This window comes from Euleptes europaea, chromosome 14 (assembly GCF_029931775.1).
Source record: "Euleptes europaea isolate rEulEur1 chromosome 14, rEulEur1.hap1, whole genome shotgun sequence".
Classification (NCBI taxonomy): Eukaryota; Metazoa; Chordata; class Lepidosauria; order Squamata; family Sphaerodactylidae; genus Euleptes; species Euleptes europaea.
The window spans coordinates 51,941,735-51,964,470 of NC_079325.1; the positions used below are offsets into that span (position 1 = coordinate 51,941,735).

At 48.2% G+C, this 22,736-nt stretch overlaps 1 protein-coding gene across 1 annotated transcript; it reads left to right on the forward strand.

The window, feature by feature from the left end:
* Positions 1-689: 689 nt before the first annotated feature.
* On the forward strand, positions 690-22,296 carry CEL (carboxyl ester lipase). The gene is made up of 11 exons (XM_056860497.1): positions 690-756; positions 1,954-2,104; positions 4,073-4,195; positions 4,729-4,926; positions 8,003-8,133; positions 9,978-10,085; positions 12,185-12,302; positions 17,725-17,911; positions 19,880-20,083; positions 21,278-21,475; positions 22,101-22,296. The coding sequence occupies exons 1-11, from the start codon at positions 691-693 to the stop codon at positions 22,294-22,296; spliced, it is 1,680 nt and encodes a 559-aa protein (XP_056716475.1). The 5' UTR covers position 690.
* Positions 22,297-22,736: the final 440 nt, after the last annotated feature.

Here is a 22,736-nt window from a genome sequence, read left to right on the forward strand (position 1 = left end):
GTCATCTAGTCCAACCCCCTGCACAATGCAGGAAATTCACAACAACCACTACACACACACACACAGATTGCCATATTTCAGTTGAGGTCATGTTTTTTTAAAGCACCCTGGGATCTTCTCTATGTCCTGAATGTGCTTCTGCACCTTCTTTTATCGAAGTCCAAGGAAATGGGAGTCTAAAGCCGGCGCTCCTCTTAACATCGGCTGGGGTTAAACAGAACTAGAAACGATCCCAGCATCAGGTTGTCCAGGCGCTGACAGATTTGATGCTACTGGGAATCCAGGAATTTGAAATATTGATGCAGGGACGCCTGGGCAGCACAGGTATCTGGATAAGCTTCACACTCTCCTAAAAAGGTAATGCTGGTGCTTAGAATGAATTTTGAAAAATCCACTTGTCAGTTTGCCTATTCCTATTGATTTTCCCTCCCCTTCTTTACATAGCTCCCAGAATATGTGTGAGGGTGCCAGCTGTTGGATGGGAGGGGCTGCAAATCCGCCTGCATTAAGCCCCCTCCCCCTTCGCATTTACCTTGAAAAGTTCAGCCAAACTGGTAGGGGCCAAATTTTTCAGCAGAAGGAGTGACGAAAGGCTGTTCCCTCGGCCTATATAGAGCTCACTTGACTGGCGCTCCTGCTATAAAGGCAGGCGTCAGTGTCGGGGCCGAGTCTGTCCAGTGGAAGTGCGCCATGGCTCGCTGGGACCTTGTGTACCTATCCCTCGCCTTCTGCCTGGGGGCAGTGAGGGCTGCAAAGGTAAGCGAGGATGGGGAGATGGCAAATGATGGGCATAACACCCTTTTGTGCAATGGCAAGAAAGAGCTATTAGCTTGAGAGAAGAAATACCTGGAAGGCTTCTTTCTACCATTCAAAGGCCACGATCCAAAGAGCCCATTCTAATGCTGTGAGGGTTTTCGGATTGGTTTGTGTTTTTTTCAACAGCACTCCCTGCGTTGTGTTGCAAAATGATTTTTAAACTTTCAAATGAGGCCAGCATGGTGTAGTGGTTAGGAGCAGTGGACTCTAATCCCACTCCTCCACATTGAAGCCTGCCGGGTACTTGGGCCAGTCACAGCTCTCTCTGAACTCTCTCAGCCCCACCTACCTCACAAGATGTCTGTTGTGGGGAGAGGAAGGGAAGATGATTGTAAGCTGGTTTGAGACTCCTTAAAGGCAGAGAAAACCAGGGTATAAAAACCAACTCCTCTTCAAAAGAAGTTTGTGATAGGCTGTGTGTGTGTGCGAACATGTGTTCAAAGGAGGCTAGGGAGAAATTTGACAGGGGTCTTCCAAAGCCAACTTTAGCTTTCTGGATGTCTATGGAGACCACTGTAGTACCGGACCTTGTGTTTTGGTGGCACACGAAGCTGCCTTAATCTGAATCAGACCATTGGTCCATCAAAGTCAATCTTGTCTACTCAGACTTTCAGCAGCTTTCTCGGGTCTCAGGCAGAGGTCTGTCCTATCATCTACTGCCTGGTCATTTTAGCTGGAGATTCTGGGGGTTGAACCTGGGACCTGCTGCATGCCAAGCAGATGCTCTACCCCTGAGCTATAGCCGCTCACCCAAGTCTGCCTTATCCTGAGTCAGACCGTTGATTTATCAAGGTCAGCCTTGTCTACTCACACTGGCAATGGCTCTGTGGGGTTTCAGGCGGAGGCCTTTTGCATCATCTACCACCTGATCCTTTTAGCTGGAGATGCTGGGGATTGAACTTGGGACCTTCTGCGTGCCAAGGAGATGCTCTCCTACTGAGCCACTGCAATGGCTTTTTAAAAAATCTATCAATACCCCTCCATTCATGGTATGTGTTGATAAGCCTGAACGGGCTTTTCTTCTCCACCTTTAGGCTTCTGGTGTATTGCTGTCATCTGTGACTTTCTGACCTGACCGTGCCGGGGTTGTGTGAAAGGGTCTGATGGTTTTTCTTCTCTCTTCCGGTGTGAGTTTAGCTGGGCATCGTGAACACAGAGGGAGGCTTCATTGAAGGAGTTAATAAGAAGCTGGGCCTCTTTGGGGATTATGTGGATATCTTCAAGGGAATCCCTTTTGCTGCGCCTACGAAGACACTCGAAGACCCCCAGCCTCACCCTGGCTGGCCAGGTAAGGGTCTCTCTACTTTCTTCTGCTACCTAACATCATAAATGACATTTGGGCTTTGCAAGTCATACTGCACTGTTGGTTGTACAGGTTGAGTATCCCTTACCCGGACTGCTTGGGACCAGAAGTGGTCCGTATTTCGTATCTTTCCGAATTGTGGAATATTTTGGAATTTTTGCATATACATAATGAGAACTCTTGGGGATGGGACCCAAGTCTAAACACGAAATCCATTTATGTTTTATATATACGCATAGCATGAATGTAATTTTAAACAATATTTTTAATAAATTTGTGTACATTGAACCGTCAGTGGCATTGCTGAGGGCCTGGGAGTAATGGTCCACTTTTCGGATCAGTCCGGATATCGGATGTCTGGATAAGGAATACTCAACCTGTATTATGGCAGCCCTGTAAAAGAGGTCAATAATATGTTGCTTATTCCCTTATGGGGGGGTGAGGAGATTGGGGAGGGGCCGTGGCTCAGTGGTAGAGCAGGGCTGTGTGTGCACCTTACAAATCAACTCAATTTGTATAATTTTTCTTACTTTGTGTCATTTAGTCTGATTTTTTTTGCTAGTAATGGTGCTGAATGCCTTGAGCAAACAGCAATCATCCCCCATTGTGTCCACCTTGTCGTCTAATACTTGTAGCTAGCAATCGGCACCAGAAGACACTCCTCCTATGCCGGAAATAACTGTCTTAAAATTAGAAGCCCTCTGACTGCATTGTTGAAGTCTGAAAAATTAAAATCTTCTTCGGCTACCTGAGGTTTTCTGCAGGCCCTGCCAGATAACTCTCAAGCCTTCCTTAGCAGCAAGAAACTTGCTTATTTGCTCTTTAAAAACATAAAACAATCTGGAAGTCCAGATTTTCAGGAAGCCAGTCTTTGCAGTCAGTATCGCATTAGGTGTCTTCTTCCGAGTTCTAGCAGAATGGCGATATCCTAAGTACTGGGACTGGGACCATTTATGCAGGGGTATTTACTTCACAGTCCCTGCTGGACTGCTTCAAGGCTTCTTTTGCATTATTCATGATTTTATCGACCTTCAGACGTGACTTCGCTCTGGCCTCATTCTTCCCCCGCAATTCTAGGATCCTGTTTTAGGATGAATTTAAATACAGCTTCAAGGCTAGAGCAACACAAATTCCCCCTATTTCCATGCATAGCTCTTAACTTTGGGTTTCTCTCCCCACACCCATTTTGGCTTCTCCCTCCCACATGTCTGTCCCTCCCATCCAACCCCTTCCCTCAAAGCAAAGCACAAAAGAGGGAGTTAAACCTTCATGAAATGTGCAGGAAGGCACCGAAGAGAGGCTGCAAAGGTTGGAAGGCAGCTCCCGGCAGGGAGCTGTTGAAGAAAGGTGGGGAGGAATACCCAGCAAAAGCACACACAGTCCCTTTAAGAGCTGACCCGCCCCCTCCAAGTAAACCACAACAAGGCTGAGTTTTCAGGGGGAGGGACTCACTAGGGATGCCTAATTAACCACAAGGTACTCCTGGAATGGGGGGAGGGGGAGAGAATCCCTCATGCATATGATGTTTGAGAATTCTGAGCAGAAAACTGTGCAATAAACCAAATGCAAATTTCCCCTGCATAAATGACCTGGATGTCCTATAAGGCAGAGACAGGCGAAACATGGTCAGAATTAGTGACCTTCTACAGCCTTGTGTATTCCAGTAGGATCTATCTAACCCTGCAGTATTCCACATGTCCTGCTAATTCAGGAGCCTCATGCAAGATTTTGGGGGGTTATTAATTAAGAACAAGATTGGATTTTACACTTTTGCTTGGTAATAAGAAAAATGCTTTGACGTTTTTGCTAATCGCAGTGGGATCCCTGTTCCGACACAGTTCTCTCCTGTGCCTCTGTGGAGTATCTGTTAATACAACTGTGAAGATTGGGATTTGAACCCAACGCCCAGTCACCTTTCCCCAGAAGTTGCCAATTTCCTCCCTTTCGTCTTAGGCACCCTGCAAGCCAAGGAGTACAAGAATCGCTGCATGCAGTCCACACTTACCCAGACAGACACACGTGGCAGCGAAGATTGCCTGTACCTGAATATTTGGGTCCCTCAAGGGAAAAAGCAAGGTAAGGTCTAAAAGAGTTGGGGCAGTGGGGCTTGGGTGTGAGAGCTGCCCACTTGACTGAGGCAGAAGTAGCCCGGACACACGGGGAGGGGTCTCGCTGGCTTGGATTTTGGTTGGCAAGAGAGGAAGTGGAGTTGCTCGGATACCGGGGGCACCCATTCCCACCAACACCACAGAGACAGTTTACAATGGGTAGCCATGTTTATCTGTAGCAGTAGAAAAGAGCCAGAGTCCAATAGCACCTTAAAGACTAACAACATTTCTGGCAGGGTATTAGCTTTCGAGAGTCACAGCTTTCCTCTCTGAAGAAGTGAGCTGTGGCTCATGAAAGCTCCTACCCTGCCAGAAATTTTGTTAGCCTTGAAGGTGCTGCTGGACTCTGGCACTTTTCTACCACCAACTCCGTCTTTTGTGGCCAAAGAACCCAGAATGCAATTGTGTGAGAAAGTGGATTTAACACCTGTCAGTTTCCGGCTTGCCGTTTTCACCCAACCTTCCTTTTCTTTCCTCCCGGCTCCTCCTTTTATGCTTCAGTCTCCACCAACTTGCCCGTGATGATCTGGATCTATGGGGGCGCCTTTCTCTGGGGAGGCGGGCAGGGCGCCAACTTCCTGAAGAACTACCTCTACGACGGGGAGGAGATTGCCACCCGGGGGAAGGTCATCGTGGTGACTTTGAACTACCGCCTGGGACCCCTTGGTTTCCTCAGCACTGGAGACGATAGCCTGCCAGGTAAGGCCCCTTGTGGGGAGGTGGTTTCTCCCCACACCTCTTTGGCGTCTTTCTAGGTTGGTATGGATGATACATCCTAGCGATTTCAATCTCTGGTCCGAGGCACTCCATGTCTCTGTTTTCAGGAAGCAGCCAGTCTGTGTTGGTTGTGGAGGACTCTGGGATATGGTCCAGCTTTTTGGGCTGGCAGGCGCCTTTGGAATTGTGGGCGCAGCGACATAACAGCTACCACAAAATGGCTGCTGCAGGAGGCGTAGCAAGCCACAAAATGGCTGCTGCTGCTTATCTTCAGTCACACAGGGAAGATTCTTTTGTTTTGGCAGCAGCTGCCACCACAGCACAAGTTTTTTTTTAAATCTGCACAGGCAATCAAATTGCCAATGGGCAAAAGCCCCAGCTGGCCCCACCTGCTTTCTGAAAACACTTGGTGTGCACTGGGAAAACTGTTAAGCGGGTGCCACAGTGCCCACAGGCACCCCATTGGGACCCCTGCTCTATGCAAATGAAGATGACTGACACTCGCGCGCAGTCCTCTCTCTCTCTCCAGCGGATGGGTGTGAGCAGCGGGGAAGACCATGACCAGCTTCCCTGGAACACATTTCTAAAACTGCTTCTTGGTGGGATTATAGGGCCGATGGCTGCAGCACTGCTAGTGTGCTCCACTCTTCTGTACTGTTGGGCCAGTTCACATGTACAGTCTGTGGTTTGGTTTGCCAGGACTTGATGACCTGGGGCTGAATGTGTGAACCAGCTCCGCTTGGAGATGGTGAGAAAGTTCAATTTTGGCACAGGCTGGGACCTCCGGCTTTTTATCCAGAAGCAGCAACACATCGCAGCCAACGTACGGCAACCCAGTAGGGTTTTCAAGGCAAGAGACCAACAGAGTCGGTTTGCCGTTGTCTGTCTTTCTGTAGAGCCCCTGGCATTCCTTGGTGGTCTCCCATACTGACCAGGGCCCAACCTGCTTAAGTGCACCCACGCGTACAGTCCGGTGCAGCCATTGAGTTGGTCTGTTGCATCATACTTCTTGTACCCGAGTTTAAAAAATAAACTGTGTTGGTTGTTATTCGCAGCCTTGGCGACTGTAAACAAGGTAGCGATTAAAGGTGCCGGAGGGTTGTTATCCCAAGATAACTGATTAGTCTTGTTAGCCCGCTGCCAATTTTGGTCCTGTTTGTCTTGCGTACTGTTCCTCCCGGTAGGATGAAAGTACCTTTCGCTCTGTCATTCTTGCAAGGGAGTTCACAAAAGTTACCGACTCACCAATTAGGGTTGCCAACTTCCAGGTACTAGTTGGAGATCTTCTGCTATTACAACTGATCTCCAGCCGACAGAGATCAGTTTCCCTGGAGAAAATGGACTCTTCGGCAATTGGACTCTATGGCATTGAAGTCCCTCCCCTCCCTCCTCAGGCTCCACCCCCAAAATCTCCAGGTGTTTCCCAACCCAAAGCTGGCAACCCTACCACCAGTGCAAACCTATTCATTATTTGTGTGTGTGGGGAATAGACCCAGCTTTCCTGAAACTTTTCTCGCCGGGTTATTGTAAATAATCCTGACTCACCACAGGTGACCAGGTGAGTGGCTATAATCAAGTCTGTGCTCTGTAGAATACTGGCTCTTATGGAATTTAGGGGCGCAGGGGCCATTGGGGTGTGCTCAACCCATCCCAACAGCTTGATGGGACAATAATAACTTTGAGCTTTGCTTTGGTCTCCAAACGTTAATTGAGCCGCTGCTGATTTTATTTATTTAAATTGTTTATACACCCTCCTTTCTCCCGGGCATCCCAAGTAAATTAGACTGTTTGGGATATTTTAGCACCTTCATAGGGAATGAAAATGAGAATTCTGGTAGTGGCCTTTCCTTTGCAGTGTGAGAGGTGACCAGTCTATTGAATTTTCTAAGTGTTTGATTTACTACTTACTTCGTTTGTTTTTTTTATTATTTTTTTATTTCAAATAGGGGATACAGAAGGAAAAAAGAGGGTAAGGGATCCGTCTGCGGATAGAGTATATAAAAAAAGAAAGTTGCAGCATAGTTACAGCATCTGATTTTTCAATTAATCAAGCAGACTATCTCTTACTAGGAGTTAACTTCACTATAAATTAACCTATGTTTATAACATTTAATCTATTACTATCTTTATAGGATTTCAACCATCAGTTTCTATGTTTCTATAAAACAGTTTCCATTTATCATTAAACTGATCGAGGGTCTCTTCATCAGTTGTATTCATCATGTGGGTAATTTTAGCCATTGTAGCGTATTCCATCATTTTGTCTTTCCAATCGTCTACATCTGGCAACATTGGTTGTTTCCATCTTCTTGCGAGAACAACTCTCGCCACCGTTGTGGCATGTCTGAATAAGTCTTTTAGTTGCAAGGACAATTCCGGTGGCATTATACCAAGTAAAAAACTCTTGGGGTTCAAATTGAATTTTTGCTGAAACATGTTTTGTTTATAGTCCAGCTTTCTCTCTGAGACTCAAGGATAAACAACCCCCCCCCAAAAAAAAGTGTAGACAGATGGCAAAAGGCAACCAATGAACATTGAAATAGGATTAGAGTTACAGCATTATGGGGTGGTGAACTATCTAAGCCCTGACATGGATAGCTCAGGATAGCTCAGAAGCTAAGCAGGGTCGCCCCTGGTCAGTACTTGGATGGGAGACCACCAAGGAAGTCCAGGGCTGCTACACAGGGGCAGGCAATGGCAGACCACCTCTGTTTGTCTGTTTCCTTGAAAACCCTGTAGGGTCTCCATAGGTCGGCTGCGAGTTGGCAGTATTTTCCACCACCACCCTATCTAAAGCGAGGTATGCTATAAACAATACAGAAGGTAAATTACAGGGTGCAGTAATTACAGATAATGCAGTAAAAACAGGTTATACCTACAATAATCACTGTCAGGATAATCTTCCCACTACCTTCAACACCTCATGTGTGCTTTGGAAATGTACAGATATCTTTTTAACCCATGAATGGGTTCAGGGACCGACCTGAACGAAACATGCTTTCAGCCCGCCCGCCTTTGACTTTTCCCCTCTGAAATGCGTTTTCCCCCCTTCCCTCAGGAAACTACGGGCTCAAAGACCAGCACATGGGCATCGCCTGGGTGAAGAGAAACATCAAGGCTTTTGGAGGAGACCCCGAGAACATCACCATCTTCGGGGAGTCAGCGGGGGCAGTCAGCGTCTCATTGCAGGTGCTGGCTTCTTTCTGGGCTCCCACAATGCATCGTGTTGCCTTATAGTTTTGTTTAATAGACTCGGCCCCTTTTGGCTGATGTGTTGGATTTCACCAGTTCAGCTGCTCCACATTGTGTGGCAGGAATTGTATTGAGAGCTGAACTAGGTGAGCAACCCCTAGAGGCATGCCTGGGCATAGAATCATAGGCCATTTATGCAGGGATATGTACTTCGCAGTCTTTTGCATTATCCATGATTTTACCGACCTTCAGATGTGACTTCGCTCTGGCCTCATTCTTCCCCTGCAATTCTAGGATCCTGTTTTAGGATGAATTTAAATACAGCTTCAAGGCAAGAGCAATGCAAATTCCCCCTATTTCCATGCATAGCTCTTAACCGGGTTTCTCTCCCCATGCCCATTTTGGCTTCTCCCTCCCACGTGTCTGTCCCTCCCATCCAACCCCTTCCTTCAAAGCAAAGCTCAAAAGAAGGAGTTAAACCTTCATGAAATGTACAGGAAGACACTGAAGAAAGGCTGCAAAGGTTGGAAGGCAGCTCCCTACCTGGAGCTGTTGAAGAAAGGTGGGGAGAAATACCCAGCAAAAGCACATGCAGTCCCTTTAAGAGCTGATCCACCCCCTCCAAGTAAAGTGCAACAAGGCTGTGTTTTCAGGCGGAGGGACGCAAAAGCTCCATGATTAACTGGGGATGCCTAATTAATCACAAGGTAATCTTGGGATTGGGAGGGGGAGAATCCGATGTTTGAGAATGCATCGATGCATACGATGTTTGAGAATTCAGACCAGAAAACTGTACAGCAAACCAAACACAAATTTCTCCTGCATAAATGACCGTAGAGTTGGAAGGTACCACAAGAGTAATCTAATCCAATCTCCTGCAAAATGCAGGAAATTCACAAATACCTCCCCCACACACACACACACACAGTGACCCCTACTCCATTCCCAGAAGATGGCAACCCCCCCTAAAAAAACCCTCCAGGATCCCTGGCCAATCTGGCCTGGAGGAAAATTGCTTCCTGGCCCCAAAGTGCAGGTGACGCAAGCACGGTTTCAGAAATGCAATCCCTCAGCTGCAAGAGAGTGGGAGGAATGTCTTTCCTTAAGATAGTGTCTGTCACCCATAATGAATTTGTAGGCATTTCATTTTTTTAATTGACTGACTGAGTGCAATTCTAAGCAGATTTATGCCCTTCTTAGCCCATTAACTTCCACGGATTTAGAACGCTGAAACACTTTTTAGGTCTGCACTGTCTTAAGAACATTAAAAAAGCCAGGCTGGATCAGACCAAGGTCCATCAAGCCCAGCAGTCTGTTCGCACAGTGGCCAACTGGATGCCTCTAGGAAGCCCACAAGCAAGACAACTGCAGCAGCATTATCCTGCCTTTGTTCCAAAGTACCTCATATAATAGGCATGCTCATAATAACCTAAGACAACCCATGCTGGATCAGACCAAGGCCCATCAAGTCCAACAGTCTGTCCACATAGTGGCCAACCAGGTGCCTCCAGGAAGCCCACAATGTTCCTTGGCACCTAATATAACAGGCATGTTCCTCTGATACTGTAGAGAATAGGTATGCATCATGACTATAGTAGCCATGGATAGCCCTCTCCTCCATGAACATGTCCACTCCCCTCTTAAAGACTTCCAAGTGGGCAGCCATCACCACATCCTGGGGCAGGGAGTTCCACAACTGAACTATACAGCCCCATTTCTTATGGGTTCCTGTTGCTAGATTTGTAGGGCCAAGCAGTGATACGGTTCTGAAATTGTTCTGGGCGCTGCAGCTAACTTTTTGTTGGATAAAATGTTGAGCTCTCCTTCTCCCTGCCCTGCAGACGCTGTCGCCCTACAACAAAGGCTTGATCAAACGGGCCATCAGCCAGAGTGGAGTCGGCCTGTGCACCTGGGCCATTCAGAAGAACCCCCTTTACTGGGCTACCAAGGTAAAGCGGCAGGTGGGAAACGGGCAAATCCTGTAGCGTGGGCCTTCCCTCTACCCCCTCCCCCAAAATAAATTTGCCCCTGGCAAGCCAAGAAAAGGTAGATTTTGTGTCAATGGGGTATACATTCAGAGAGCCAGTGTGTGTAGTGGTTATTGTATTGGACTAGGATCTGGGAGACATGGGGTGTGAGTCCCCATTCCGCCCTGGAAGCTTCCTGGGTGACCTTGCACTCTCGGCCTACCTCGCAGAACTGTTGGGATAAAATGGAGGAGACAGATGTAAGCTGCTTTGGGTCCCTGTTGAGGAGGAAGGCGGAGTATCAGTGAAGTCAATAAAATAAATGAGGAAATTAATTATATATTTATTTTTCATATTTGTAGCCCGCCATCCCCAGCAAGCCGGCTCTCGTTATGAGCAGAACAGGCTGCTGAAGCTGGCCGACCACTGGAAATCTTATGCAGTGTTCAGCAGGCTTCACTCTTTCACGCATATATCAAGGAAGATGAGTTCTGTGCCCATGGCTGTATTTGTTGCCCTGTGGCGGTGTGGCATGCATGCTGCCCCTCTCTGTGCCACAGGCTTAAGAAGGAGAAGAGTTGGTTTTTATATACCAGTTTTCTCTACCTTTAAAAGGAGAATCAAACTGGCTTACAACCTCTTTCTTTTCCTCTCCCGACAACAGACATCCTGTGTGGTAGGTGGGGCTGAGAGAGTTCTGAGAGAACTGTAATTAGCCCAAGGTCACCCAGCTGGCTTCATGGGTAGGAGTGGGGAAACCAACCCAGTTCGCCAGATTAGAGTTCGCTGCTCATATGGAGGAGTGGGGAACCAAACCCGGTTCTCCAGATCAGAGTCCACTGCTCCAAGAAGCCATACAAGTAGTAGATGCTCCCCCTTGAGGTAGAAGTCTTGGTCAAATAGACAGTCGATCGTGCTGTACTTTACATGTCTAACTACACCGCAACAGCATAGAGCAGTGGTGGCGAACCTATGGCACGCGTGCCAGAGGGGGCACTCAGAGCTCTCTCTGTGGGCACGTGTGCCGTCGCCCCAGCACAGAGTTCGCCTGAGTTCGTTACGGCACGCGAGTGGAGCGCGCTGGCCTTGGGCTGGCCTTTGTGTGCGCCCCGACGGGTTGGGCTGGGCCGGGTGGCTTAGCGGCCCCCGGAGGCGCCCCAATGGCTGGCCCTGAATGGCGCCTTTGTGCTCCCTTGCATGCAGCCCCCCTGGCCATCACGTGAGGGATTAGGGCCCCCCCGGGTGGCGGGGGCCGAGGGGCGGACAATGGGCCCGCCACAGCTGGAGTGGAGCCGTGCTGGGAGCTGTCAGCATTCTCAGGCTGCCTAATAGGATTAGCCCCGCCAGGGCCACCCGGCTCCGGCATGTAATGGTGCTTTAATGAGGATTCAATGGAGGGGCGAGGGGGAACCACCCCCGACGCCCCACTCTCACCTCGGGCAAGGGAACAGGGACGGCGGGCGGCTGCGCGGGGTGGCGCCGAGGGTTGCCAGCCTCCCGGGAGCCGTGCTGACCTGCAGTTGGATAGGCAGATCCAATCCCGGGGTCCCCTTCCAGACCTGCAACGCTTTCGGGGTCTGAGCACCCGAGAGTAGGGATGCCAGCCTCCAGGTGAGACCTGGTGACCCCCACCCACCCCCAGAATTACAGCTCATCTCCAGACTGCAGAGATCAGTTTCCCCCGTAGAAAATGGATGCTTTGGAGGGTGGACTCAACAGCATTGTACCCCACTGAGATAAATTGCCGTGTTGGCACTTTGCGATAAATAAGTGGGTTTTGGGTTGCAGTTTGGGCACTCGGTCTCTAAAAGGTTCGCCATCACTGGCATAGAGCATATATATGGTTCTCCAGGTTAGAGTCTGCCACTCTTAACCACTACACCATGCTGGCTCTCACTTACACTGGGAGCCCCTCTTGGCCACCCCGCTATCTTCCTAAGATGAGCCCTGCTCGATCAAACCAGCTGTCTACCTAGTCCAGCGTCCTGCCTCACGCAGTAGCCCCCGCCAGTGCCTTTGTTAGGAGTGGGTGTGGGAGCTGTGTGGCTGAAGGGGGCTCTCTTCCTGCTTGTGTCTTGCAGGTAGCGCAGGTTGTGGGCTGCCCGACACACAACACCACGGCCCTGGCAAACTGCCTGCGGATCACGGACCCCAAAGCTCTGACGTTGGCCTACCACTTGGACGTGCGCAACCTGCAGTGTAAGCTGGGCTGGGGAAGGGATTTCAAAAACCGGTAGGAAGGATCTGCCTTCCCCAACACTGAGTGGGCCGAAGCTGATGTTTTAATGAAAGCTGAAAACACTGGAGGGTTGACTGTTTAGCATGAACTGTCTGCCCTTAGAGCAGAGGTCCCCAATGTGGTGCCCGTGGGCGCCATGTAGGGTTGCCAACCTCCAGGAGGTTAGTTAGAAACAAAGAGGATAACCTATGCTGGAACTAGTGGAGACTGTTGGAGAAGGCAGCACGTGGCTCAATAGTAAAACTAAAGTAAACCCAAATTGGGATATATGTATGAAAAGAACTGCAAGGGTGATTAATTCTATACCAAAACAATATTAATACACCAACATCAAATAATTAGCATACATCAAATAATGCACAGGAGCTTGAGGGAGGTCATATAATCTGTGTTGGAATGCACACAGAAACCTCAAACTACAAACAAGGCGAATAAGGATACAATGTATACAATGTTACAATGTATAAGCCTCAAGCAAACTGAAAAAAATGGATACAGTAAAGAAAAGTTGAAACAAGCCTCACCAGGCTTATATACAATGTACTTAAAGGTGGAAACAAAAGCCTCACCGGGCTGAAGCCTCACCGGGCTGTTATTATAAAGAACAAATGAAATAATTGGTGCAAAAGCTCAAAGTCATAGTCCATAATTCAACACAAAGAAAACCTGAGCCGGTGGATGAACAGGTGGGTACAAAGCAAGGACGCGTTTCGAAATCCTTCATCAGCTTGCCGACCACGTAATGGATTAAAGGAACCACCATTCATTCACTGAAGTTGCAATGAATTGCTTTGTAAATTATTTTTCTCTTCCAAGAGGGAGACCTCTTGGCAACGACAGATCATCCCATACATATTTTCCTTTCTTCTCTCATAGGGAACATTCTCAATATGAGTCTCCCTCTTGGAAGAGAAAAATTATTTACAAAGCAATTCATTGCAACTTCAGTGAATGAATGGTGGTTCCTTTAATCCATTACATGGTCGGCAAGCTGATGAAGGATTTTGAAATGCGTCCTTGCTTTGTACCCACCTGTTCATCTACCGGCTCAGGTTTTCTTTGTGTTGAATTATGGACTATGACTTTGAGCTTTTGCACCAATTATTTCATTTGTTCTTTATAATAACAGCCCGGTGAGGCTTTTGTTTCCACCTTTAAATACATTGTATATAAGCATGGTGAGGCTTGTTTCAACTTTTTTTTACTGTATCCATTTTTTTCAGTTTGTTTGAGGCTTATACATTGTAACATTGTATCCTTATTCGCCTTGTTTGTAGTTTGAGGTTTCCATGTGCATTCCAACACAGATTATATGACCTCCCTCAAGATCCTGTGCATTATTTGATGTATGCTAATTATTTTATGTTGGTGTATTAACATTGTTTTGGTATAGAATTAATCACCCTTGCAGTTCTTTTCATACGTATATCCCAATTTGGGTTTACTTTAGTTTTACTACTGAGCCACGTGCTGCCTTCTCCAACAACCTCCAGGAGGTGGCTAGAGATCTCCCGCTATTGCAATTGATCAGCCGATAGAGATCAGTTCCCCTAGAGGAAATGGCTGCTTTGGCCATTGGACTCTATGGCATTGAAGTCCCTCCCCTTTCCAAACCCCACCCCCAAAATCTCCAGGTATTTCCCAACCCTAGTGCCATGGCACCTGCCCTCACCTTTTCTGGCACCCGCCAAGTGTTTTTAAGAAGTGGGCAAGGCCAGGTAGGGCTTTTGTCCAGCAAGGCTTTTGATTGACTATTGGCTGTGCAGATTTTTTAAAATGTTGCTTTGGCAGCAGCTGCCACCACAATACAAGGATCTTTGCTGCATTACTGAAGTTAAGCTGTGGCAAGCATTTTGTGTCTGAGTCCACCTCCTGCAGCAGCCATTTTGCGGCAGCCATTTTTTCCAATTTTTTAAAGGGAATTTATTAAGAGAAAATGAGAATATAACAATAAAAGAAAATGGAAATATAACATTACTAAAATACTCATAATACAAATTCTTGAAAAGAAACTAAAACTGTGCTGCTAATATAACTAAAATACCCATAACAGTGAACCAAGCAATACTCTCTCTATTTATCTAAAATCCGCATGATTGTTACATCATTCCCTCTCTGCGATTTACACATTTGGAGTGTTTTTCCCATCCTTGAAATGGTTAAATTCCAGCGAGCGTCCAGTTCTTCCGTATTTTTGTTGTTATTATAATACGTCAACTTCATTAAAGCAGAGGTTTCTTCAACCTTATCAAGCCAATTATTTAAATCAGATAATTTATTGCTTTTCCAATATCACACAAGCGTTCTGGCAACCGTTAGTATATGGAGAAACATAACTCGAATATCCTTTGGTTTGTCTGGAAAAGAATAAAATTGTTTCTGGTCTTACTGGAATAACAATTTCAAGGCCGCTGGATATGATTTCAATCACTTTCCTCCAATATGTTTGGGCTCTACTACAGCTCCACCACATGTGTAGAAAATCTGCGCCAGCTGAATCACAATACCAACATTTACTAGCATTTTTATCCAGGAGCCCTGTGGCACAGAGTGGTAGTTGCAGTACTGCAGTCAAAAGCTCTGCTCACGACCTGAGTTCGATCCCGACAGAAGTCGGTTTCAGGTAGCCCGCTCAATGTTGACTCAGCCTTCCAGCCTTCCCAGGTTGGTAAAATGAGTACCCAGCTTGCTGGGGGTAAAGGGAAGATGACTGGGGAAGGCACTGGCAAACCACCCCGTAAACAAAGTCTGCCTAGGAAACGTCAGGATGTGACGTCACCCCATGGGTCAGGAATGACCCAGTGCTTGCACAGGGGACTACCTTTACCTTTTTATCCAAGTTACACATTTTTTGAACTCTGTTTGGGAAATGATGCAATTTGTGGCAGCCATTTTGTTGCGGCGCCTACTGTGCTGTGTTAAGATTCCAAATGTGTCTCTAGGTTCAAAAAGATCGGGGAGCCCTGTCTTAGAGGAGGCCCACCTGCCAGTATTTTTCTGTGCCCTCCAGAGTTAGGAAGGCCTATTGCAGGCGGCCTCCTGGGGTGGATAAATTGCTCTCTCTGAATCAAGAGTGACTGAATGAGCCAAGTGCACTGAGGCAGAGATGCTGCAGGACCGCTCCCCGGCAGAGGAAAGACCAGCAGAAGCAAGCACTTGGCTGCTTTCGATTATTTAATCTCTTTGTTTCTTGCTGCGCATCGCTTGGAATCGACCTCATTGGATACTGGAGGTATTGCGAGCATGGCGATGCAGTGTTAAGAAACAAAGTCCATGTCATCCAGCGTGGTGTAGTGGTTGAGAGCGGTGGTTTGGAGCGGTGGACTCTGATCTGGAGAACTGGATTTGATTCCCCACTCCTCCACATGAGCGGCGGAGGTTAATCTGGTGAACCGGGTTTGATTTCCCACTCCTCCGCACCAAGCCAGCTGGGTGACCTTGGGCTAGTCGCAGCTCTCTCAGCCTCACTTACCTCACAGGGTGTTTGTTGTGGGGAGGGGAAGGGAAGGTGATTGTAAGCCAGTTTGTGTCTGGTAGAGAAAGTCGGCATATAAAAACCAACTCTCCTTCTCCTCCTCCTCCAACCGAAATTACATGAAACATTAGGCAAGCTTTTGAGCTCACCAGAACTCTTCATTGGGCTCACTGTCAAGCCATTTTTGATGCACTCATTCCCCGCCCTGTCCCCCTGTACTGTTACTCCCAAACTGCCCTCCGGAGAGCCAGCGTGCTGCAGTTAAGAGCGGTGGACTCTAATCTGGTGAACTGGGTTGGTTTCCATATTCCTCCACATGAAGCCTTCTAAGTGTCCTTGGGCCAGTCACAGTTCTCTCCAAATTCTCCCACCTACCTCACAAGGTGTCTGTTGTGGGGAGAGGAAGGGGAGGAGATTGTAAGCTGGTTTGATTCTCCTTAAAAGGTAGAGAATGTTCTGAAATATCTGCCTTCCTGAGTTTAAATACTTTTTTCATTGCTTAGAGAAGAGGAGGTAGGAAAGGGTTAATGGTTCACCTTTGCAGGTAGGGCCAAGAAGGGATGTGCTCCTAGAGCAAAAATAATTCACAGTGGGTAGCCGTGTTAGTCTGTCTGCAGTAGTAGAAAAGAGCAAGAGTCCAGTAGCACCTTAAAGACTAACAAAAATATTTTCTGGCAGGGTATGAGCTTTCTGAAGAAGTGAGCTGTGGCTCACGAAAGCTCATACCCTGCCAGAAAATATTTTTGTTAGTCTTTAAGGTGCTACTGGACTCTTGCTCTTTTCTACTAGAGCAAAAATATTGCCTTATTTTAAAGCGCTGTGACTCATTAAGGCTGTGTGTGAGTGTGTGTGTTTTATTGTCTCTGTGATGCTGGGAACTGATTTTTTTGTACATAATAGACTTTTTTTGAGAACGTCAAAAGAAAAGAAAGAAAGTCAGCATATAAAAATCAACTCTTCTCCTTCTCTTTCTCCTCCTCCTCCCCCTCCCACCACCACAGGGTTGGTTCCAGGTTTGCTCAGGTCCTGAGCACTGTACTAGCAGTTGGGCCCTCCTCTCTCTGCTGGTCCCAAACCCCAAAGATGGATCCTGTTACTCTTCATCCCTAGATACTTTTTGGGGGTGGGGAGGAGAGGAAGGGGGGGCCCTTCTAGCTTCACTTGAATGCTTGGGAAAAAATATCCACAAGATGAGGGGATGAAGCTATTTTAGGCAAAGACTAGGGGAACAGAGGTTATAACTAATTGTAAAAGCTTTCTCAAAAAGAATCTATTCCGGTCCAAAGCTAAACCTCTTCCTTCTCCTCCTCTTCCCTTATTTCTAGTTCCATCTCAGCCCTGCAAACCCAGATTCCAAACAAAACAAATATTCTAGTGCTTCCAACAAGTGCTCAGGCTCTGACTTTCTCCAGCGTGGTATAGTGGTTAAAAGTGGTGGTTTGGAGTGGTGGACTCTGATCTGGAGAACCGGGTTTGATTCCCCACTCCTCCACATGAGCAGCGGAGGCTAATCTGGTGAACTGGATTTGTTTCCCCACTCTTCCACTTGAAGCCAGCAGGGTGACCTTGGGCAAGTCATTATCTCTCAGCCCGTCCTATCTCACAAAGTGTCTCTTGTGGGGAGGGGAAGGGAAGGTGATTGTAAGCTGGTTTGCGTCTCCCTTAAGTGGTAGAGAAAGTCGACATATAGAAACCAACCTTCTTCTTCATTCTTCCAGAAGAAAATTCCCTAAATATGGAATTTTCTTCTGACCCTTTTAAAAGATGGCTATACCTGCTCTTTGGCTATGCACCGTGAGGACTAGAAACCTGCAAGTAGTTTGTGTGTGATTTGCAGCTGCCTGTTGTGGGAGGCTTTCCTGCTTCCATCCTCGGGTCAGCTCCTCGGGTCTCTCTTCCCCCTGCAGACCCCCTCGTCCATTACCTGGCCTTTTCCCCGGTGGTCGATGGAGATTTCCTCCCAGATGACCCTGACCAGCTCTTTGCCAACACCGCTGACATCGACTACATCGCTGGAGTGAACAACATGGACGGGCATTTCTTTGCTGGGCTCGACATGCCGGCCCTCAACCGCCCCCTGGTGAAGATCACAGCGTAAGGAGATGAGAATGGTCTGCAGTACCGTAGGGAGAGACCAGACTTTTAGAAGCTGAGATGCAGCCTGCCTTTGGAATCTGGCCTTGGATTCTGTGTGCACGTTCACTGCCCGGAGTTTCTTGGAAGAAGGGTGGGATCCAAATGCACCAGATGGTTAGGTTTACAGTGCAATCCAAAGGAGAGTTACTCCAGTCTAAGCCCGAATGGAGTAACTCTCCTTAAGATTGCACTGTAAATCTGTTGTTATGTGCTAAACACACGTCTGAGCTCCCAAACCTACAGCTAGCAATCTGGAGCTCCAGAGATCCCAGCCTCTAGGTGCATGGTCCCCCAGAAACACAGCCAGCATGTGTAGTGGTTAAGAGCGGTGGTTTGGTGGACTGATCTGGAGAACCAGGTTTGATTCCCCACTCCTCCACATGAGCGGCGGATACTAATCTGGTGAACCGGGTTGGTTTCCCCACTCCTACACATGAAGCCAGCTGGGTGACCTTGGGCTACTCACACTCTCAGCCTCACCTACCCCCCAGGGTGTCTGTTGTGGGGAGGGGAAGGGAAGGTGATTGTAAGCCGGTTTGATTCTCCCTTGAGTGGTAGAGAAAGGCAGCATATAACAACCAACTCTTCTTTTTCTTCTTCTTTGTCCAACGTCGCCCCAAACTCTGATCAGCAAACCCCTTTCAGTTCACTTTCTAAGTTTACTTTGGCAGCCATTTGCAAACCACGGTTTGTCAATTGAGGCGGCAAACTGTAGTTGGGCTTCTTTATCCGTAGCCTGGTGGGAGTTCTGAAGTCAGCCTACGCCAAGGAGAATGCCTGCCTCTGGAAAGGAGCCCCTGACTCTGGAGGTCTGACTTCCGTAGGCAGCCTCTGTTGGATGTGCAAGTCCGCAGAAGAACCAGTATTCAGCTCCCTAGTGCAGCTGATGCTTGGGATGTCTCCCTTTTAGGTGGATGCTGGCCCTGGCATGAATGCCCTGTGTTCACACAATGCAGAGAAAACCAGCATAACGTAAGAGGAGGCCTGCTGGATCAGACTGGTGGTCCGTCTAGTGCGGCATCCTGTTTCACACAGTGGCCAACTAGTTGCCCTGGAGGGCCAAAGCCTTCCCCTATTGTCTCCTTGCACTGGAATTCAGAAGTTGACTGCCTTCGAATATAGAGGTTCCCTTTAGTCATCATGGCTAGTAGTCATTGGTGGATTGCCCTCCATGAATGCCTCACCCTCTTGGAAAGCCTTCTGTGTTCATGGCCTACCTCCACTGGCAGGGTGTTTCACAATTATTCATAGAGTACAGGGGTATTTTTTTTGTCCATCCTGTAGCTACTGCCCATCAACTTCATTGGCTACCCCTGCAGAAAAGAGCAACCAAAATGATCAGGGGACTAGAGCAAGTGCCCTATGAGGAGCGGTTGAAACTCTTAGGGCTGTTTAGCTTGGAAAGAAAGCGGTTAAGAGGAGACATGATAGAGGTCCATAAAATTATGCATGGTATGGAGAGAGTGGACAGGGAGAAGCTTTTCTCCCTCTCTCATAATACTCAAGTGTGGGGTCATCTGTTGAAGCTGGAGGGTGAGAGATTCAACAGATAAAAGTATTTCACACAACGTATAGTTAAATTGTGGAACTCCTTGCCCCAGGATGGCTGCCAACTTGGAAGGCTTTAAGAGGGGAGTGGACATGTTCATGGAGGAGAGGGCTATTCATGGCTGCTAGTCAAGATGGATACCAGTCATGATGCATACCTATTATCTCCAGGATCAGAGGAGCGTGCCTATTATATTAGGTGCTGTGGAACACCGGCAGGACAATGCAGCAACAGTTGCCTTGTTTGTGGGGCTTCCTAGCGGCACCTGGTTGGCCACTGTGTGAACCAGACTGCTGGACTTGATGGATCTTAGTCTGATCCAGCAGGGCCTTTCTTATGTCCTTATGAATTCTAGTAATCTTGTCTACCTTTTTTAGGGAAGAAGTGTATCGTGTGGTCCAGGGGCTGACGGTGGAGAAGGGCATGGCCGCGGCCAACCAAGCCTTCACACTCTACACCCAGGTGTGGAGTGACAGCGTGACCCAGGAAGTCATGAAAAGGACCGTGGTGGACCTGGAAACCGATTACATATTCCTGGTGCCCACCCAGCGAGCCCTCGACCTCCATGCTCAAAATGCGAAGTGGGTATTACCAGTGGGTTTAGGTGCCGGGGGAGTTATTTCTGCATGTATGTGGGTGGGGATCCACCGATTGTTGCGCCCCAGGAGTCAGCCACAGTCTGATCTCCAGAAAGGCTTTGAAGAGGGAGCTTCTTTTGAAATGGAAGAACTCTGGGACTCTTCTTGGGAAAGTTTTAATTGGAATATAGTGTGAGCCTTATACTGCTTAAAGCAGGGGTCCCCAACAGGGGCCCCACCAAGCTGTTTTTCAAAGTGGGCTTTTGCCCAGCAAGGCTTCCCGATTGGTCATTGGAGATTTGATTAGCCATGCTGATTTTTAAAAATGTCGCCTTGGCAACAGCTGCCACCCCAGCACAAGGATCTTTCACTGTGCAACTGAAGGCAAGTTGTGGTGGCCATTTTGTGGCTTCGGCCATCATGCTATGTCAGAATGTCAAAGGTGCCTACAGGCTCAAAAAGGTTGGGGACCTCTGCATTAAAGAATGTCAGCCGGCATTCCAAGCCAGCCCCCCATTTTGAGGCTGGGCAGCATGGGGTAGTGGTTAAGAGCTGTGGACTCTCCTCTGGAGAACCGGGTTGGTTTCCCCACTCCTCCCCATGAAGCTAGCTGGGTGACCTTGGGCCAGTCACAGCTCTCTCCGCCCCACCTACCTCGCAGGGTGTCTGTTGTGGGGAGGGGGAGGGAAGGCGATTGTAAGCTGGTTTGATTCTCCTTAAAAGGTAGAGAAACTCGGCATATAAAAACCCACTCTTCTTCCTGGCCTTGCTTTGCCAGTGGGATCCCGCATTCTGTCTCTCTAGATGCTTCCGAGAAACCCACAAGCAGGATTCTGATCTGCAGAACAGGGTTCGATTCCCCACTCCTCCACATGAGCAGTGGAGGCTAATCTGGTGAACTGGATTTGTTCCCCCACTGCTCCACATGAAGCCAGCTGGGTGACCTTGGGCTAGTCACAGCTGTCTCAGTCCCACCTACCTCACAGGGTGTCTGTTTTGGGGAGGGGAAGGGAGGGCGATTGTAAGCTGGTTTGATTCCTCCTTAAGCAGTAGAGAAAGTCAGCATATAAAAACCAACCCTCTGCATGGGGCCTCCTCCCCAGCACATGATTCTGCGTGGGCGGTTGAGAACAGTGGGAATAGTTACTCCTGTACCTCTCTGGCTCTCCATCTCTGCCTCTCCCTCTCTGCATTCAGGAGTGGCAAGACCTACAGCTACGTCTTCTCCCAGCCATCTCGAATGCCAGTGTACCCCAGTTGGGTAGGGGCGGACCACGCCGACGATCTTCAGTACATCTTTGGAAAGCCCTTTGCCACACCCCTGGGCTACCGGTCTCAGCACAGGACCGTTTCCAAGGCCATGATTGCTTACTGGACCAACTTTGCCAGAACAGGGTAAGAGACCTATGTAGCTTATGGTGGTGGCCGGCCAACCACCTTATTATTTTCCTACCAGCCTCCTCTAAAATACCGAAAGAGGCCATCTAGCCTCTGCTTAAAAACCTCCAGGGAAGGAGAGCTTACCACCCCCACCCCCCACCCCCGAGGAAGCCTGTGCCACTGAGGAACCGCTCTAACTGTTAGAAAATTCTTCCTAATGTCTAGATGGAAACTCTTTTGATTTAATTTTAACCCATTGGTTCTGGTCCAACATTCTTGGGCAACAGAAAACAACTCGGCACCAGTAGGAACGGTGAGGGGCATTGGCAGGTGGTCTCTTAAGAACATAAGAAAGGCCATGCTGGATCAGACCAAGGCCCATCAAGTCCAGCAGTCTGTTCACAACCGGGTGCCTCTAGGAAGCCCACAAGCAAGACGACTGCAGCAGCATTCTCCTGCCTGTGTCCCACAGCACTGAATATAATAGGTGTGCTCCATGACTAGTATCCATTTTTACTAATCGCCATGCATAGCCCTCTCCATGAAAACCCTTCTCTTGCCTATGACACCTGGAATTGTCCCCCCCCCCCAGTCTTGCTTTCTGCTGTGCAGCTAGCTGTGTTTTGTTCTGTTTTCTCAGTGACCCGAACAAGGGAGAATCTGCGGTGCCGATCGGCTGGGTCCCCTACGATCCTCAGCAGGGCTACTACCTGGACATCAACAAGGACATCAATTACGACTCCGTGAAGCAGGGCCTGAGAACACCTTACGTGCAATTCTGGAATGTCGCCTACCGCAACCTTCCCAATGCTGAGAACACCACAGAGCTAGAGTAGAACCAGTGGATCCGAAACATTAAAATTTGTGCTTGCTGCCACAATCTGTGTGTTTGTGTCTCCTACCTTCAGCAGTCTGGCTGCACAGTGAGAGCACACTGCTTCATTTATTAACACATACAAAAACACCTTACCAATAACCTCCTTGAGGCTTGCAAATAAACTACTTGCAATTGAAAATTGCCACAAAGTATGGGTAGTAGACACTCAAACATTCTCAGAGACTAGAAAACAAAACGAAGCTATTGCCGTTGATTCTGGAATGCTACAGAGAGGGTCTAAACACCCCCCCTTTCTTATAACTGAGATGATCCGGAGCATCCTTAGGATACATGCTCACCCCCGCAATGATCTTCTCGTTCTGGGCCTTGGCCCTTTCCCTGCCTTTAACCATCAGTGCAGGGATTCAGGCAGAGATGCAACAGACAGCCTCCTCCGAT

Excerpts from the sequence above, each read along its gene's own strand:
- CEL (XM_056860497.1), top strand. The coding sequence starts at position 691 with ATGGCTCGCTGGGACCTTGTGTACCTATCCCTCGCCTTCTGCCTGGGG. Across the intron at positions 757-1,953 it reads GGGCAGTGAGGGCTGCAAAG|CTGGGCATCGTGAACACAGA; the intron begins GTAAGCGAGGAT and ends GTGTGAGTTTAG. Across the intron at positions 4,196-4,728 it reads CCCTCAAGGGAAAAAGCAAG|TCTCCACCAACTTGCCCGTG; the intron begins GTAAGGTCTAAA and ends TTTATGCTTCAG.